Source organism: Salmo trutta, chromosome 1 (assembly GCF_901001165.1).
Source record: "Salmo trutta chromosome 1, fSalTru1.1, whole genome shotgun sequence".
NCBI lineage: Eukaryota > Metazoa > Chordata > Actinopteri > Salmoniformes > Salmonidae > Salmo > Salmo trutta.
In genome coordinates this window covers 81,001,642-81,020,537 of record NC_042957.1, presented here as the reverse complement: position 1 = coordinate 81,020,537, position 18,896 = coordinate 81,001,642, and the positions used below count along the sequence as shown (strand labels likewise).

The following is an 18,896-nucleotide window of genomic DNA, read 5'->3' as shown; positions in this document are numbered from 1 at the left end:
ACTGGCAGGACGTGGAGTTACCGGGGTGGGAGTTACCGGGTGGTGGAGTTACCGGGGGTGGAGTTACAGGGGGTGGAGTTACCGGGGGTGGAGTTACAGGGGGTGGAGTTACCGGGGGTGGAGTTACCGGGGTGGAGTTACCGGGGGTGGAGTTACCGGGGGTGGAGTTACAGGGGGTGGAGTTACCGGGGGTGGAGTTACCGGGGGTGGAGTTACCGGGGGTGGAGTTACAGGGGGTGGAGTTACAGGGGGTGGAGTTACCGGGGGTGGAGTTACCGGGGGTGGAGTTACCGGGGGTGGAGTTACCGGGGGTGGAGTTACAGGGGTTCAGAAATGCAAAGAACAGCCCCTCTCCAGGCCTCCCCCAACTTATCAGCAAGTGTGTGTGTGTGTGTGTGTGTGTGTGTGTAACAGCCCGTACCCTCTATAGTCTGGAAGGTGTCCTGTGCCCGTCCCAGCGGAGTACGGAGTTTAGACAACACAGTGAACTGAGCTGCCTCCCACACCGCCCACTGCCACAGCACCGCCTCAGTCTTCAGCAGACCCCGCGGTACACACACACCGCCAGCCGCACCGGGGACACCCTCACGCTTCTCCAGACGCTGACAGCTGTGGTACAAACGCTCCAGCCATGGTTCTTTACTGTAGGAAGACACACAGGTGAACAGATAACACACACACACACACACACACAGGTTATCAGATGATACACACATTTACATTGTCATTTATCAGACCCTCTTATCCAGAGTGACTTACAGTACAGTAGTGATTGTATACATTTTCATAGTTTCCCCTCCTATCCTGGTCCCCCGTGGGAATCAAACCCACAACCCTGGTGTTGTAAGCCCCATGCTCTACCAACTGACCCACAACCCTGGTGTTGTAAGCACCATGCTCTACCAGCTGACCCACAACCCTGGTGTTGTAAGCCCCATGCTCTACCAACTGATCCATAACCCTGGTGTTGTAAGCCCCATGCTCTACCAACTGATCCACAACCCTGGTGTTGTAAGCCCCATGCTCTACCAACTGATCCACAACCCTGGTGTTGTAAGCCCCATGCTCTACCAACTGATCCACAACCCTGGTGTTGTAAGCCCCATGCTCTACCAACTGATCCATAACCCTGGTGTTGTAAGCACCATGCTCTACCAACTGATCCACAACCCTGGTGTTGTAAGCCCCATGCTCTACCAGCTGATCCACAACCCTGGTGTTGTAAGCCCCATGCTCTACCAGCTGATCCACAACCCTGGTGTTGTAAGCCCCATGCTCTACCAGCTGATCCACAACCCTGGTGTTGTAAGCCCCATGCTCTACCAGCTGATCCACAACCCTGGTGTTGTAAGCCCCATGCTCTACCAGCTGATCCACAACCCTGGTGTTGTAAGCCCCATGCTCTACCAACTGATCCACAACCCTGGTGTTGTAAGCCCCATGCTCTACCAGCTGATCCACAACCCTGGTGTTGTAAGCCCCATGCTCTACCAACTGATCCACATGGGACCCACGTTAGCAGAAGGACACCCCCCCCCCCACACACACACAGAGCCAGGTAACCTACCCTCCGCGGTGCTGGCTGCCATAGAGGATGAAGCTGATGAGGTCACTGAAGTCCTGGGGGTGAAAGGTGCTGCTGGGGGGGCGGCTCATGTGGCGACGGACCACCAGGGAGATCTCCTCTATCTCTGGGTGGCTGTGGTTACTGCAGGGTCACACACACACACACACACACACATTATGTTACTGCAGGGTCACACACACACACACACACACATTATGTTACTGCAGGGTCACACACACACACACACACACACACACACACACACACACACATTATGGTTACTGCAGGGTCACACACACACATTATGGTTACTGCAGGGTCACACACACACACACACATTATGGTTACTGCAGGGTCACACACACACACACACACACATTAAGGTCACTGCAGGGAGGTAGACACATTAAGGTCACTGCAGGGAGGTAGACACATTAAGGTCACTGCAGGGAGGTAGACACATTAAGGTCACTGCAGGGAGGTAGACACATTAAGGCCACTGCAGGGAGGTAGACATTAAGGCCACTGCAGGGAGGTAGACACATTAAGGCCACTGCAGGGAGGTAGACACATTAAGGCCACTGCAGGGAGGTAGACACATTAAGGCCACTGCAGGGAGGTAGACACATTAAGGTCACTGCAGGGAGGTAGACACATTAAGGCCACTGCAGGGAGGTAGACATTAAGGCCACTGCAGGGAGGTAGACACATTAAGGCCACTGCAGGGAGGTAGACACATTAAGGTCACTGCAGGGAGGTAGACATTAAGGCCACTGCAGGGAGGTAGACACATTAAGGCCACTGCAGGGAGGTAGACACATTAAGGCCACTGCAGGGAGGTAGATGGACAACAAAGGCAGCAGCCAGACCCATTGTCTGAAAATTACAGATAGAGATTATGGTTTTTCAAATGGGAGTCATCTGTTGAGATGTCCGTAGCCTGGGCACCAGTCTGTGATCAGACAGAGTCCCGGCCTTAGAGCAGTCCCAGTCAGCCACTGGCAGAGTCCCGGCCTTAGAGCAGTCCCAGTCAGCCACTGGCAGAGTCCCGGCCTTAGAGCAGTCCCAGTCAGCCACTGGCAGAGTCCCGGCCTTAGAGCAGTCCCAGTCAGCCACTGGCAGAGTCCCGGCCTTAGAGCAGTCCCAGTCAGCCACTGGCAGAGTCCCGGCCTTAGAGCAGTCCCAGTCAGCCACTGGCAGAGTCCCGGCCTTAGAGCAGTCCCAGTCAGCCACTGGCAGAGTCCCGGCCTTAGAGCAGTCCCAGTCAGCCACTGGCAGAGTCCCGGCCTTAGAGCAGTCCCAGTCAGTCACTGACAGAGTCCCGGCCTTAGAGCAGTCCCAGTCAGTCACTGACAGAGTCCCGGCCTTAGAGCAGTCCCAGTCAGCCACTGGCAGAGTCCCGGCCTTAGAGCAGTCCCAGTCAGTCACTGACAGAGTCCCGGCCTTAGAGCAGTCCCAGTCAGAGTCCCGGCCTTAGAGCAGTCCCAGTCAGTCACTGGCAGAGTCCCGGCCTTAGAGCAGTCCCAGTCAGTCACTGGCAGAGTCCCGGCCTTAGAGCAGTCCCAGTCAGTCACTGGCAGAGTCCCGGCCTTAGAGCAGTCCCAGTCAGTCACTGACAGAGTCCCGGCCTTAGAGCAGTCCCAGTCAGCCACTGGCAGAGTCCCGGCCTTAGAGCAGTCCCAGTCAGCCACTGGCAGAGTCCCGGCCTTAGAGCAGTCCCAGTCAGCCACTGGCAGGAGTCCCGGCCTTAGAGCAGTCCCAGTCAGTCACTGGCAGAGTCCCGGCCTTAGAGCAGTCCCAGTCAGCCACTGGCAGAGTCCCGGCCTTAGAGCAGTCCCAGTCAGCCACTGGCAGAGTCCCGGCCTTAGAGCAGTCCCAGTCAGCCACTGGCAGAGTCCCGGCCTTAGAGCAGTCCCAGTCAGCCACTGGCAGAGTCCCGGCCTTAGAGCAGTCCCAGTCAGTCACTGACAGAGTCCCGGCCTTAGAGCAGTCCCAGTCAGCCACTGGCAGAGTCCCAGCCTTAGAGCAGTCCCAGTCAGTCACTGACAGAGTCCCGGCCTTAGAGCAGTCCCAGTCAGTAAACTGGCAGAGTCCCGGCCTTAGAGCAGTCCCAGTCAGCCACTGGCAGAGTCCCGGCCTTAGAGCAGTCCCAGTCAGTAAACTGGCAGAGTCCCGGCCTTAGAGCAGTCCCAGTCAGTCACTGACAGAGTCCCGGCCTTAGAGCAGTCCCAGTCAGTCACTGACAGAGTCCCGGCCTTAGAGCAGTCCCAGTCAGCCACTGGCAGAGTCCCGGCCTTAGAGCAGTCCCAGTCAGTCACTGACAGAGTCCCGGCCTTAGAGCAGTCCCAGTCAGAGTCCCGGCCTTAGAGCAGTCCCAGTCAGTCACTGGCAGAGTCCCGGCCTTAGAGCAGTCCCAGTCAGTCACTGGCAGAGTCCCGGCCTTAGAGCAAGTCCCAGTCAGTCACTGGCAGAGGTCCGGCCTTAGAGCAGTCCCAGTCAGTCACTGACAGAGTCCCGGCCTTAGAGCAGTCCCAGTCAGCCACTGGCAGAGTCCCGGCCTTAGAGCAGTCCCAGTCAGCCACTGGCAGAGTCCCGGCCTTAGAGCAGTCCCAGTCAGCCACTGGCAGAGTCCCGGCCTTAGAGCAGTCCCAGTCAGTCACTGGCAGAGTCCCGGCCTTAGAGCAGTCCCAGTCAGCCACTGGCAGAGTCCCGGCCTTAGAGCAGTCCCAGTCAGCCACTGGCAGAGTCCCGGCCTTAGAGCAGTCCCAGTCAGCCACTGGCAGAGTCCCGGCCTTAGAGCAGTCCCAGTCAGCCACTGGCAGAGTCCCGGCCTTAGAGCAGTCCCAGTCAGTCACTGACAGAGTCCCGGCCTTAGAGCAGTCCCAGTCAGCCACTGGCAGAGTCCCAGCCTTAGAGCAGTCCCAGTCAGTCACTGACAGATGTCCGGCCTTAGAGCAGTCCCAGTCAGTAAACTGGCAGAGTCCCGGCCTTAGAGCAGTCCCAGTCAGCCACTGGCAGAGTCCCGGCCTTAGAGCAGTCCCAGTCAGTAAACTGGCAGAGTCCCGGCCTTAGAGCAGTCCCAGTCAGTAATTGAGGAAAGAGGAGGGTGTTGGGTCTGTGTTGTGTGCTGACCTGAGCGTCACGTCCAGAGGGATTGTCCTCAGCAGCTTGCCGTACGCCTGCCTCACCCTCACCGCAGAGTGCACCAGCTGGACACGACAAACATCCACACACCTGGGAGGCACAGGACAGAGACATCGTTATACACACGTTTGGGTTAGGTTTTTGTGTATAAGGGCTTGGTTTAGGTGTGTGTGTGTGAGCGTTACCTCTGCAGCAGCTCTGTGTTGAGTGAGGAGGAGATGACCTGAAGGCTGTTGCAGGTCTGGAGGCAGATGACTGGGTCCTCATTCAGGGCTGCAGACCGACAGAGAACAGTGTCAACACACACACACACACACACACACACACACACTGCAGGGAATCAGGTTTTCCAAAAATCCTGGTTGGAAGATTCCCCAGAATCAGGAGGAATCATCCACCTAGAATATCTGGAACACCTGGGAATTTAAGTTACCTGATCTTAACAACCCCAAAGTAAACAATTGTGATTATTACCCTCTCTATAGTTACACAGTATTTACCGTTGTGGAGCAGACCCTCTCTATAGTTACACAGTATTTACCGTTGTGGAGCAGACCCTCTCTATAGATACACAGTATTTACCGTTGTGGAGCAGACCCTCTCTATAGATACACAGTATTTACCGTTGTGGAACAGACCCTCTCTATAGATACACAGTATTTACCGTTGTGGGAGCAGAGCCTCTCTATAGTACACAGTATTTACCGTTGTGAGAGCAGACCCCTCTATAGATACACAGTATTTACCGTTGTGGAGCAGAGCCTCTCTATAGATACACAGTATTTACCGTTGTGGAGCAGACCCTCTCTATAGATACACAGTATTTACCGTTGTGGAGCAGACCCTCTCTATAGATACACAGTATTTACCGTTGTGGAGCAGAGCCTCTCTATAGATACACAGTATTTACCGTTGTGGAACAGACCCTCTCTATAGTTACACAGTATTTACCGTTGTGGAGCAGACCCTCTCTATAGATACACAGTATTTACCGTTGTGGAGCAGACCCTCTATAGTTACACAGTATTTACCGTTGTGGAGCAGACCCTCTCTATAGATACACAGTATTTACCGTTGTGGAGCAGACCCTCTATAGATACACAGTATTTACCGTTGTGGAGCAGAGCCTCTCTATAGATACACAGTATTTACCGTTGTGGAGCAGACCCTCTATATTACCGTATTACCGTTGTGACAGACCCTCTCTAGATATTTTACCGTTGTGGAGCAGACCCTCTCTATAGATACACAGTATTTACCGTTGTGGAGCAGACCCTCTCTATAGATACACAGTATTTACCGTTGTGGAGCAGACCCTCTCTATAGATACACAGTATTTACCGTTGTGGAGCAGACCCTCTCTATAGATACACAGTATTTACCGTTGTGGAGCAGAGCCTCTCTATAGATACACAGTATTTACCGTTGTGGAGCAGACCCTCTCTATAGATACACAGTATTTACCGTTGTGGAGCAGACCCTCTCTATAGATACACAGTATTTACCGTTGTGGAGCAGACCCTCTCTATAGATACACAGTATTACCGTTGTGGAACAGACCCTCTCTATAGATACACAGTATTTACCGTTGTGGAGCAGACCCTCTATAGATACACAGTATTTACCGTTGTGGAGCAGACCCTCTCTATAGATACACAGTATTTACCGTTGTGGAGCAGACCCTCTCTATAGATACACAGTATTTACCGTTGTGGAGCAGACCCTCTATAGATACACAGTATTTACCGTTGTGGAGCAGACCCTCTCTATAGATACACAGTATTTACCGTTGTGGAGCAGACCCTCTCTATAGATACACAGTATTTACCGTTGTGGAGCAGACCCTCTCTATAGATACACAGTATTTACCGTTGTGGAGCAGACCCTCTCTATAGATACACAGTATTTACCGTTGTGGAGCAGACCCTCTCTATAGATACACAGTATTTACCGTTGTAGGAGCAGACCCTCTATAGATACACCAGTATTTACCGTTGTGAGAGCAGACCCTCTCTATAGATACACAGTATTTACCGTTGTGGAGCAGACCCTCTCTATAGATACACAGTATTTACGTTGTGGAGCAGACCCTCTCTATAGATACACAGTATTTACCGTTGTGGAGCAGACCCTCTCTATAGATACACAGTATTTACCGTTGTGGAGCAGACCCTCTCTATAGATACACAGTATTTACCGTTGTGGAACAGACCCTCTCTATAGATACACAGTATTTACCGTTGTGGAGCAGACCCTCTCTATAGATACACAGTATTTACCGTTGTGGAGCAGACCCTCTCTATAGATACACAGTATTTACCGTTGTGGAGCAGACCCTCTCTATAGTTACACAGTATTTACCGTTGTGGAGCAGACCCTCTCTATAGATACACAGTATTTACCGTTGTGGAGCAGACCCTCTCTATAGATACACAGTATTTACCGTTGTGGAGCAGACCCTCTCTATAGATACACAGTATTTACCGTTGTGGAGCAGACCCTCTCTATAGATACACAGTATTTACCGTTGTGGAGCAGACCCTCTCTATAGATACACAGTATTACCGTTGTGGAGCAGACCCCCTCTATAGATACACAGTATTTACCGTTGTGGAGCAGACCCTCTCTATAGATACACAGTATTTACCGTTGTGGAGCAGACCCTCTCTATAGATACACAGTATTTACCGTTGTGGAGCAGACCCTTGCAGAACTTGTGGAAGGAGGGCAGGGAGAAGAGAGGGGTGTAGGTATCAGACCTCTTCATCATCAGGCACATCTCCAGAGACCACGTCAACAACAGCTTCCTGTTTGGAGCAGACACACACACAAGGTTTGGTTATATGGTGGAGAAATTACAAGATTATGTTATAATACTGTCATAGCATCAAATGGTTGTTTTATGCAACAGAAGAGAGGGTTCTGAGAACACGTTCATCTCTGAGTGTTCTACTGAGGATGGGCCTCTGGGAGATTTAACACTGACAGGAGATGTACCATGTCTTTGGGTGATACCACATTCCAGAGCATGAGTTCATGTTTCTGTACTGTGGGGCCAGGGGGAGATGGCTCCAGTATGGAGTTGGGGTCCCAGGGGGAGATGGCTCCAGTATGGAGTTGGGGTCCCAGGGGGAGATGGCTCCAGTATGGAGTTGGGGTCCCAGGGGGAGATGGCTCCAGTATGGAGTTGGGGTCCCAGGGGGAGATGGCGCCAGTATGGAGTTGGTGTCCCAGGGGGAGATGGCTCCAGTATGGAGTTGGGGTCCCAGGGGGAGATGGCTCCAGTATGGAGTTGGGGTCCCAGGGGGAGATGGCGCCAGTATGGAGTTGGGGTCCCAGGGGGAGATGGCGCCAGTATGGAGTTGGGGTCCCAGGGGGAGATGGCGCCAGTATGGAGTTGGGGTCCCAGGGGGAGATGGCGCCAGTATGGAGTTGGGGTCCCAGGGGGAGATGGCGCCAGTATGGAGTTGGGGTCCCAGGGGGAGATGGCGCCAGTATGGAGTTGGGGTCCCAGGGGGAGATGGCTCCAGTATGGAGTTGGGGTCCCAGGGGGAGATGGCTCCAGTATGGAGTTGGGGGTCCCAGGGGGAGATGGCTCCAGTATGGAGTTGGGGGTCCCAGGGGGAGATGGCGCCAGTATGGAGTTGGGGTCCCAGGGGGAGATGGCTCCAGTATGGAGTTGGGGTCCCAGGGGGAGACGGCTCCAGTATGGAGTTGGGGTCCCAGGGGGAGACGGCTCCAGTATGGAGTTGGGGTCCCAGGGGGAGACGGCTCCAGTATGGAGTTGGGGTCCCAGGGGGAGACGGCTCCAGTATGGAGTTGGGGTCCCAGGGGGAGACGGCTCCAGTATGGAGTTGGGGTCCCAGGGGGAGACGGCTCCAGTATGGAGTTGGGGTCCCAGGGGGAGATGGCTCCAGTATGGAGTTGGGGTCCCAGGGGGAGATGGCTCCAGTATGGAGTTGGGGTCCCAGGGGGAGATGGCTCCAGTATGGAGTTGGGGTCCCAGGGGGAGATGGCTTCAGTATGGAGTTGGGGGGCCAGACCCTGGTCTCTACACAATGAGAACAGTCTTTACAGCAGATACTGCCTGCTGTGAATTATTAGTATCTTTCATACGAATGCTAACCTCGTGACCCATTCCATACATCTGTTGTTTGTCATGAACATCCAGGAGGATGGACTTTTCTATAAAACGCTGCGTCTCAAATCCCCTCGTTGGGCTCTCAACGAATCACCTACGGGAGGATCGCTGACAAGCTCCATTACTGCACTAATTAAATAATACAACTTGGATTGTTTTGAAGAAATGTAAAAGTCTCTCCTTTTGATTACAATAATTCCACCACAGTTATCGTTCAACGATACCTGTGTGTGACATGTATGTATGTATGTATGTATGTATGTATGTGTGTGTGTATGTATGTGTGTATATGTATGTATGTATGTGTGTGTGTGTGTGTGTGTGTGTGTGTGTGTGTGTGTGTGTATGTATGTATGTATGTATGTATGTATGTATGTATGTATGTATGTATGTATGTATGTGTGTATGTGTGTATGTGTGTATGTATGTGTGTATGTGTGTATGTATGTGTGTATGTATGTATGTATGTGTGTATGTATGTATGTATGTGTGTATGTATGTGTGTATGTATGTGTGTATGTATGTGTGTATGTATGTGTGTATGTGTGTATGTGTGTATGTGTGTATGTATGTATGTATGTATGTATGTATGTATGTATGTATGTATGTATGTATGTATGTATGTATGTATGTATGTATGTATGTATGTATATACACACCTGGCCTCAGTGTAGAGCTGCTCCTTCCTCAGCAGGGCTCCCAGCAGGGACAGCAGAGTGCTGAAGTGTTTCCTGGTTGCCGTGGTTACCGTGCTGATGACCGCCCCGTCAAAGAGAGAAGGGGAGGAGGAGGACAGGCTGGACGAGATGAAGTGATCATGTCTGAAAAACAGAGGGAGCGACAGAGAGACAGAGGATTGAAAGAGAAGGCCAGTTAGAATGTGGTGAACTATGTTTAAAAAAAGGATGAAAGTTTTGTATTAAACTGTGACTGTTACCTGGTACAGTGTGAGTACAGGGTATATAACACAGCATACTGTACAGCAGGGTGGTAGTGTGTGTTACCTGGTACAGTGTGAGTACAGGGTATATAACAGCATACTGTACAGCAGGGTGGTAGTGTGTGTTACCTGGTACAGTGTGAGTACAGGGTATATAACAGCATACTGAACAGCAGGGTGGTAGAGTGTGTGTTACCTGGTACAGTGTGAGTACAGGGTATATAACACAGCATACTGAACAGCAGGGTGGTAGTGTGTGTTACCTGGTACAGTGTGAGTACAGGGTATATAACAGCATACTGAACAGCAGGGTGGTAGTGTGTGTTACCTGGTACAGTGTGAGTACAGGGTATATAACAGCATACTGTACAGCAGGGTGGTAGTGTGTGTTACCTGGTACAGTGTGAGTACAGGGTATATAACAGCATACTGAACAGCAGGGTGGTAGAGTGTGTGTTACCTGGTACAGTGTGAGTACAGGGTATATAACACAGCATACTGAACAGCAGGGTGGTAGTGTGTGTTACCTGGTACAGTGTGAGTACAGGGTATATAACACAGCATACTGAACAGCAGGGTGGTAGTGTGTGTTACCTGGTACAGTGTGAGTACAGGGTATATAACACAGCATACTGAACAGCAGGGTGGTAGACGGCCAGGTCAGAGTGGACCAACATCAGGTTCTGACTCAACAACGCAAACACCGTCGGAGACAGAGCCCACATCTACAGAGAGGGGGAAAGGAGGGGGACGACGAGATGGGACGGGAGAGAGCAGAGGTACATTTTAAGTTCCAGTTCAGTCATGTTACTTGGTGTTGCTGATGGTAGTGCAGTGTGTGTGTGTTACGTGACCTACCCCTATGAGTGAGTTCTTGGTGTTGCCGATGGTGGTGAGGGCTGACAGGTTGAAGATGAGGGTGAACTCTGCCCTCTCTGGGGTGAGGGTGAGGGGGGCGAAGACAGGGTGCTGGATGCCGGGAAAGGGTGGAGGGGTCGGGGAGGGGGTACCAGGGGTCGGGGAGAGGCCCAGAGGGACCAGAAGGCTGGACAGGGCACAGGCCATCTCTCCCAGAACCAGTTTATACGCAGCTTCCAGAATGGGAATGTTCTTTAGGCTCAAAACAGACTGGTACACACCCAGGGCTGCTGACATCACCTGGAGAAAGAGAGATACAGACACACAGAGAGAGAGAAGACAGAGAGACAGAGAGACAGAGAGACAGAGAGACAGAGAGACACACAGAGAGAGAAGACAGACGGAAACACCCAGTAAAAACATGTCTTAATGGTTTCCAATCAACCTTTCTGATTGAAAACTAAACCAATAGAACGGTCACGCTAACAGGATTATAGAAAGCTGCAAACACACAGACACACAACTTCCCCCTGACAGAAAACAGAGAGCCTACAACTTCCCCCTGACAGAAAACAGAGAGCCTACAACTTCCCCCTGACAGAAAACAGAGAGCCTACAACTTCCCCCTGACAGAAAACAGAGAGCCTACAACTTCCCCCTGACAGAAAACAGAGAGCCTACAACTTCCCCCTGACAGAAAACAGAGAGCCTACAACTTCCCCCTGACAGAAAACAGAGAGACTACAACTTCCCCCTGACAGAAAACAGAGAGACTACAACTTCCCCCTGACAGAAAACAGAGAGACTACAACTTCCCCCTGACAGAAAACAGAGAGCCTACAACTTCCCCCTGACAGAAAACAGAGAGACTACAACTTCCCCCTGACAGAAAACAGAGAGACTACAACTTCCCCCTGACAGAAAACAGAGAGACTACAACTTCCCCCTGACAGAAAACAGAGAGACTACAACTTCCCCCTGACAGAAAACAGAGAGACTACAACTTCCCCCTGACAGAAAACAGAGAGACTACAACTTCCCCCTGACAGAAAACAGAGAGACTACAACTTCCATCTCACCATTACAGAAACACACCGTACAATACAGTCGCCCAATCTGAATCGGAGGCCTACACACCCCTCTTTCCATTTCATTTAGGTGGTGTCAAGCACCCACACCTCTATAAACCTGGTCTCACACACTCACCTCACCTCACCTCACCTCCCTCACTCACCTCACCTCACCTCACCTCACCTCACTCACCTCACTCACTCACCTCACTCACCTCACTCACCTCACTCACCTCACCTCACTCACCTCACTCACCTCACTCACCTCACCTCACTCACCTCACTCACCTCACTCACCTCACTCACCTCACTCACCTCACTCACCTCACTCACCTCACTCACCTCAAGGAAATAGAAAACAATCCCTAAACAAAAGACTGCTGCTGAGCTGAGCGTTTACCTGAGCCAACCTTACAACGTAGCGATTGGTCCTAAACAAAAGACTGCTGCTGAGCTGAGCGTTTACCTGAGCCAACCTTACAACGTAGCGATTGGTCCTAAACAAAAGACTGCTGCTGAGCTGAGCGTTTACCTGAGCCAACCTTACAACGTAGCGATTGGTCCTAAACAAAAGACTGCTGCTGAGCTGAGCGTTTACCTGACCCAACCTTACAACGTAGCGATTGGTGCTTTGGAAACAGGCTGAAGTACGGACTGACTGCTGGGAACATGTCTACAAATTCATCAGCAAGCTGTCAAACTATCCTAAATAAGTGACGAGCTACATGCTGTTTATCAGTGCGGTGTCCAACATCCTTAGCTAGCTAGCTACCTTTACATCTGTGTTTATCAGTGCCCAACATCCTTAGCTAGCTAGCATTACATCTATGTGTTTATCAGTGCCCAACATCCTTAGCTAGCTAGCTAACATTACATCTCTGTGTTTATCAGTGCCCAACATCCTTAGCTAGCTAGCTAACATTACATCTCTGTGTTTATCAGTGCCCAACATCTTTAGCTAGCTAGCTAACATTACATCTCTGTGTTTATCAGTGCCCAACATCCTTAGCTAGCTAGCTAACATTACCTCTCTGTGTTTATCAGAGCCCAACATCCTTAGCTGGCTAGCTAACATTACATCTCTGTGTTTATCAGTGCCCAACATCCTTAGCTAGCTAGCTAACATTACATCTCTGTGTTTATCAGTGCCCAACATCCTTAGCTAGCTAGCTAACATTACATCTCTGTGTTTATCAGAGCCCAACATCCTTAGCTAGCTAGCTAACATTACATCTCTGTGTTTATCAGAGCCCAACATCCTTAGGTAGCTAGCTAACATTACATCTCTGTGTTTATCAGAGCCCAACATCCTTAGCTGGCTAGCTAACATTACATCTCTGTGTTTATCAGAGCCCAACATCCTTAGCTAGCTAGCTAACATTACATCTCTGTGTTTATCAGTGCCTAACATCCTTAGCTAGCTAGCTAACATTACATCTCTGTGTTTATCAGTGCCCAACATCTTTAGCTAGCTAGCTAACATTACATCTCTGTGTTTATCAGTGCCCAACATCCTTAGCTAGCTAGCTAACATTACATCTCTGTGTTTATCAGAGCCCAACATCCTTAGCTAGCTAACATTACATCTCTGTGTTTATCAGAGCCCAACATCCTTAGCGGGCTAGCTAACATTACATCTCTGTAACGTTAGTGTTCATCGTCTGAATGCTACTTTTGGCAAAACTTTTGCAGACTCAAATGATCACTATCAAACACAACAGCAAGTGGCCACTCGATAAAGGGCTTAGGGGCCAAGTGGCCCCTCGATAAAGGGCTTAGGGGCCAAGTGGCCCCTCGATAAAGGGCTTAGGGGCCAAGTGGCCCCTCGATAAAGGGCTTAGGGGCCCTGTTGGGTCTGAGACTCAGCCTATGGCTGTGGTAGATGGAACTTCATTGCCCCCTAGGTCACAATTTTACACATTTTTCTTATTGTTTTAACTGAAAACGTCAGTTTAAAGGTTAAGAAAATGTTTCCATTTGTCACAACCCTGAACAAACACACTCACCTCTCTGTCCCTGTTGAAGCGTAGCTCCAGGAGCTGTGATGTCGGTGCCAGCAGCTTCTCCACAAACCAAGCTGGAAGCTTAGTGTTGATCTGGTCCACAATCTACAACACACAGAGAGAGAAGAGAGCATTAGAAGCAGATAATCAATATGGGGTTATTATTAGGAGGACAAGCAAAACGTTGAATGACCAACCAGTTCTCTGCATTCGGGCAGACATGCATAAAATTGTCAACATGTTTCAGAATGTAGGCCTACATTGACGGAACATTCAAGTTTCCGCTCACAAGACCTGAAATGTCCTGTTTGAGGAAACATTCTTCCTAACCGGTTTAAACCAGTTCTCACCTGTATAAAACAGTTGTCACCCGTATGCAAACCAGTACTAGAAGCAGTTCCTACCAATGTGATGAGGCTGAGGACGGCCAGGCTGTACTCTGGGCCACAGGCCCGGCAGGCATCCAGCTGGTCCAAGCCGTAGGTGATGACGGCGTCGGTCAGCTGTGCAGACGGCTCCAAGCTCACCAGCAGGACACACACACACTCGTTCCCCGCCGTCAACACCGGCTCAGAGAACAACACCTGTTTGGCCGTCGACACGCACGCTAACACCCGGTTCAAAACCTGGGGAAAGGGCGGAAGCAGAGGGAGGAAGCAGAGGGAGGAAGCAGAGGGAGGAGGTAAGGTTGTGTTGGGAACAAATTATGTGACATATGCCTGGTTAATTACGAGAGTCTGTGTGTGTCCTTCTCCCCATCTCGCCTTACATCAGAGACGTATGTCTGTGTGATGGATGTGTGTGTCTCCTTACATCAGAGATGTCTGTGTGATGGGTGTGTGTCTCTCCTTACACTAGAGACGTATGTCTGTGTGATGGATGTGTGTGTCTCCTTACATCAGAGATGTCTGTGTGATGGGTGTGTGTCTCTCTCCTTACATCAGAGACGTATGCCTGTGTGATGGGGGTGTGTGTTTCAGTGTGTGTCTCTCCTTACATCAGAGTAGAGGTCGACCGATTAATCGGAATGGCCGATTAATTAGGGCCGATTTCAAGTTTTCATAACAATCGGTAATCGGTATTTTTGGCCACCGATTTGGCAAAAAACATTTTTACACCTTTATTTAACTAGGCAAGTCAGATTAAGAACACATTCTTGTTTACAATGACGGCCTAGAAACGGGGGTTAACTGCCTTGTTCAGGGGGGATTCGTTTTTGCAACCTTCGGTTACCAGTCCAACGCTCTAACCACCTGCCTTACATTGCACTCCACGAGGAGCCTGCATGGCAGGCTGACTACCTGTTACGCGAGGGCAGCAAGAAGCAAAGGTAAGTTGCTAGCTAGCATTAGACTTATAAAAAACTATCAATCTTAACATAATCACTAGCTAACTACACATGGTTGATGATATTACTAGTTTATCTAACGTGTCTTGCGTTGCATATAATCGATGCGGTGCCTGTTAATTTTCATTGAATCACAGCCTACTTCGACAAACGGGTGTTGATTTAACAAGCGCATTTGCGAAAAAAGTACTGTCGTTGCACCAATGTACCTAACCATAAACATCAATGCCTAACAGGAATATTTAGACTTAGTCACCCGTTAGATAAAATACGGAACGGTTCCGTATGTCACTGAAAGAAAAAAACTTTTGTTTTCGAGATGATAGTTTCCAGATTCGACCATATTATTACTGACCCAAGGCTCGTATTTCTGTGTGTTTATTATATTATAATTAAGTCTATGATTTGATAGAGCAGTCTGACTGAGCGGTGGTAGGCAGCAGCAGGCTCGTAAGCATTCATTCAAACAGCCCTTCGCTTTGCTTCAAGCATTGCGCTGTTTATGACTTCAACCTGGGTGGGTATAATTTGTGGAACGTTCCAACAGGAATCTATTCCAAAAACTTCGTAAATGACAAGGTTGCCAAAAAACAACGCAAACAAAGTTGTATAGCGGCAGAATAAGATACCGGGTAGGGAGTGGTCTATTTCATTGCGTTTTTCACTCATCATGTTTATTCCGAAAAATGTCTGTCCTCACTCGGGTTGCCTATAGACAAACATTAAGGATAACCTACGTGGTGAGTTGATGCCTATTCGGCATCTAGTTAGCTAGGTTTGTATGTGAAATGGCTAGCTAGTTAGCGGGTGCGCGCTAATAGCGTTTCAAACGTCACTCGCTCTGAGACTTGGAGTAGTTGTTCCCCTTGCTCTGCATGGGTAACGCTGCTTCGAGGGTGGCTGTTGTCGATGTGTTCCTGGTTCGAGCCCAGGTAGGAGCGAGGAGAGGGACGGAAGCTATACTGTTACACTGGCAATACTAAAGTGCCTATAAGAACATCCAATAGTCAAAGGTATATGAAATACAAATCGTATAGAGAGAAATAGTCCTATAATTCCTATAATAACTACAACCTAAAACTTCTTACCTGGGAATATTGAAGACTCATTTTAAAAGGAACCACCAGCTTTCATATGTTCTCATGTTCTGAGCAAGGAACTTAATCGTTAGCTTTCTTACATGGCACTTATTGCACTTTTACTTTCTCCTCCAACACTTTGTTTTGCATTATTTAAACCAAATTGAACATGTTTCACTATTTATTTGAGGCTAAATTGATTTTATTGATGTATTATATTAAGTTAAAATAAGTGTTGATTCAGTATTGTTGTAATTGTCATTATATATATAAAAAAGAAAATAATCGGACGATTAATCGGTATCGGCCTTTGGGCCTCCAATAATCGGTATCAGCGTTGAAAAATCATAATCGGTCGACCTCTACATCAGAGACGTATACCCGTGTGATGAGTGTGTGTTTCAGTGTGTATCTCTCCTTACATCAGAGACGTATGTCTGTGTGATGAGTGTGTGTATCTCTCCTGACATCAGAGACGTATGTCTGTGTGATGGGGGTGTGTGTATCTCTCCTTACATCAGAGACGTATGCCTGTGTGATGGGTGTGTGTGTGTGTGTGTGTGTGTGTCTCTCCTTACATCAGAGACATATGCCTGTGTGATGGGGGTGTGTGTATCTCTCCTTACATCAGAGACGTATGCCTGTGTGATGGGCGGTCCTCTAATGGGGTTGAAACGCTGTCCGATGCAGCGCACCACGGTGCTGAACACCCTCAGCAGGGCGGCCAGTTTTGGCAGAGACACCGTGGGTGGAGGGATGTCCTCGTCTACCGCCTCGCCAGAACCCACGTGACCCAGGTCCTGGAGACAACATGGGACAGAAGTCCATAGATTTGTTCATGACATTTCAAATGTAATGTAATACAATAGGATGTCAGCGACACCAACATATTCCATAACTTGCAACACGTCTTCAGAAAGTATTCAGACCCTTTGACTTATTCTACATGTTGTTGTGTTAAAGCCTGAAATGTAAATGGATTAAATACATTTCCATTTATCATCCTGAGAGATGTCAATACAACTTCATTGGAGTCCACCGGTGGCAAATTCAATAGTTTGAACATGATTTATAAAGAAACACGTCTGTCTATATAAAAATGTCCTACAGTTGACAGAGCATGTCAGAGGATCAACCCCACCCCGACGTCAGAGGAGCAACCCCACCCCGACGTCAGAGGAGCAACCCCACCACCACGACGTCAGAGGAGCAACCCCACCACCACGTCAGAGGAGCAACCCCACCACCACGTCAGAGGAGCAACCCCACCACCACGTCAGAGGAGCAACCCCACCCCGACGACGTCAGAGGAGCAACCCCACCCCGACGTCAGAGGAGCAACCCCACCCCGACGTCAGAGGAGCAACCCCACCCCGACGTCAGAGGAGCAACCCCACCCCGACGTCAGAGGAGCAACCCCACCACCACGTCAGAGGAGCAACCCCACCACCACGTCAGAGGAGCAACCCCACCACCACGTCAGAGGAGCAACCCCACCACCACGTCAGAGGAGCAACCCCACCACCACGTCAGAGGAGCAACCCCACCACCACGTCAGAGGAGAAAATATACCACGACGTCAGAGGAGAAACTATACCACGACGTCAGAGGAGAAAATGTACCATGTCCAAGGAACTGTCCGTAGAGCTCCAAGATAGAATTGTGACGAGGTATATATCTGGGGAAGGGTATAAAAATTGTTTCCTAGAGCACAGTGGTCTTCATCATTGGGAAATTGAAAAAATATGGAGCTACCCAGAATGCCTAGAACTGGCCGTCCGACCAAACTCAGCAACCAGGCAAGAAGGACCTTGGTCAGGGAGGTGAACGAGATCCCAATGACCACTGACAGAACTACAGAGTTCCTTGGCTGAGATGGAAGAACCTGCCGGAAGGACAACAGTCTCTACAGCACTTCACCAATCTGGGCTTTATGGGAGAGTGGCCAGGCGGAAGACACTCCTGTGAAAAATGCCAGGTAACACACTCTACCACCCTGCTGTTCAGTATGCTGTTATATACCCTGTACTCACACTGTACCAGGTAACACACACTACCACCCTGCTGTTCAGTATGCTGTTATATACTCTGTACTCACACTGTACCAGGTAACTAACACACACTACCACATGAGTTTGCAAAAAGATTCGGAGAGCAAACTCTTTGTCCTGAATGCAAAGTGCTATGTCTGGAGAAAAACCATGATCACCTCATCACACGTTTAACACCATCCCTACCGCGAAGCACGGTGGAGGCAGCATCCCTACCGCGAAGCACGGTGGAGGCAGCATCCCTACCGCGAAGCACGGTGGAGGCAGCATCCCTACCGCGAAGCACGGTGGAGGCAGCATCCCTACCGCGAAGCACGGTGGAGGCAGCTTCCCTACCGCGAAGCACGGTGGAGGCAGCATCCCTACCGCGAAGCACGGTGGAGGCAGCATCCCTACCGCGAAGCACGGTGGAGGCAGCATCCCTACCGCGAAGCACGGTGGTGGCAGCATCCTGCCATAGGGATGCATTTCAGCAGCAGGGACTGGGAGACTGGTAAGGATAGAGGGATCAATGGACAAAGCCGAACACAGGCAGGCACATCCTTGATGAGAACCTACTTCAGCGTGCAAACGACCTTACACTGGGGCAAAGATTTACGTTCCAACAGGACAACGACCCCAAGCATACAGCCAGAGCAACGCTGGAATGGCTTCAGAACAAGCATGTGAAAGTGTGAGTGGCCCAGCCAAAGCCC

At 50.0% G+C, this 18,896-nt stretch overlaps 1 protein-coding gene across 1 annotated transcript in view; it reads right to left on the bottom strand.

Moving 5' to 3' along the window:
• LOC115208725 (serine/threonine-protein kinase SMG1-like) overlaps positions 1-18,896 on the bottom strand; it is a gene marked incomplete in the record, with an annotated part of 97,587 nt that overhangs the window by 46,680 nt on the left and 32,011 nt on the right. Inside the window, 11 exon segments of the mRNA XM_029777045.1 lie at positions 422-642; positions 1,568-1,708; positions 4,700-4,801; positions 4,897-4,984; positions 7,400-7,518; positions 9,512-9,673; positions 10,387-10,517; positions 10,651-10,950; positions 13,727-13,828; positions 14,128-14,349; positions 16,777-16,950. Of these exon segments, the coding sequence (XP_029632905.1) occupies positions 422-642; positions 1,568-1,708; positions 4,700-4,801; positions 4,897-4,984; positions 7,400-7,518; positions 9,512-9,673; positions 10,387-10,517; positions 10,651-10,950; positions 13,727-13,828; positions 14,128-14,349; positions 16,777-16,950 (1,762 nt within the window).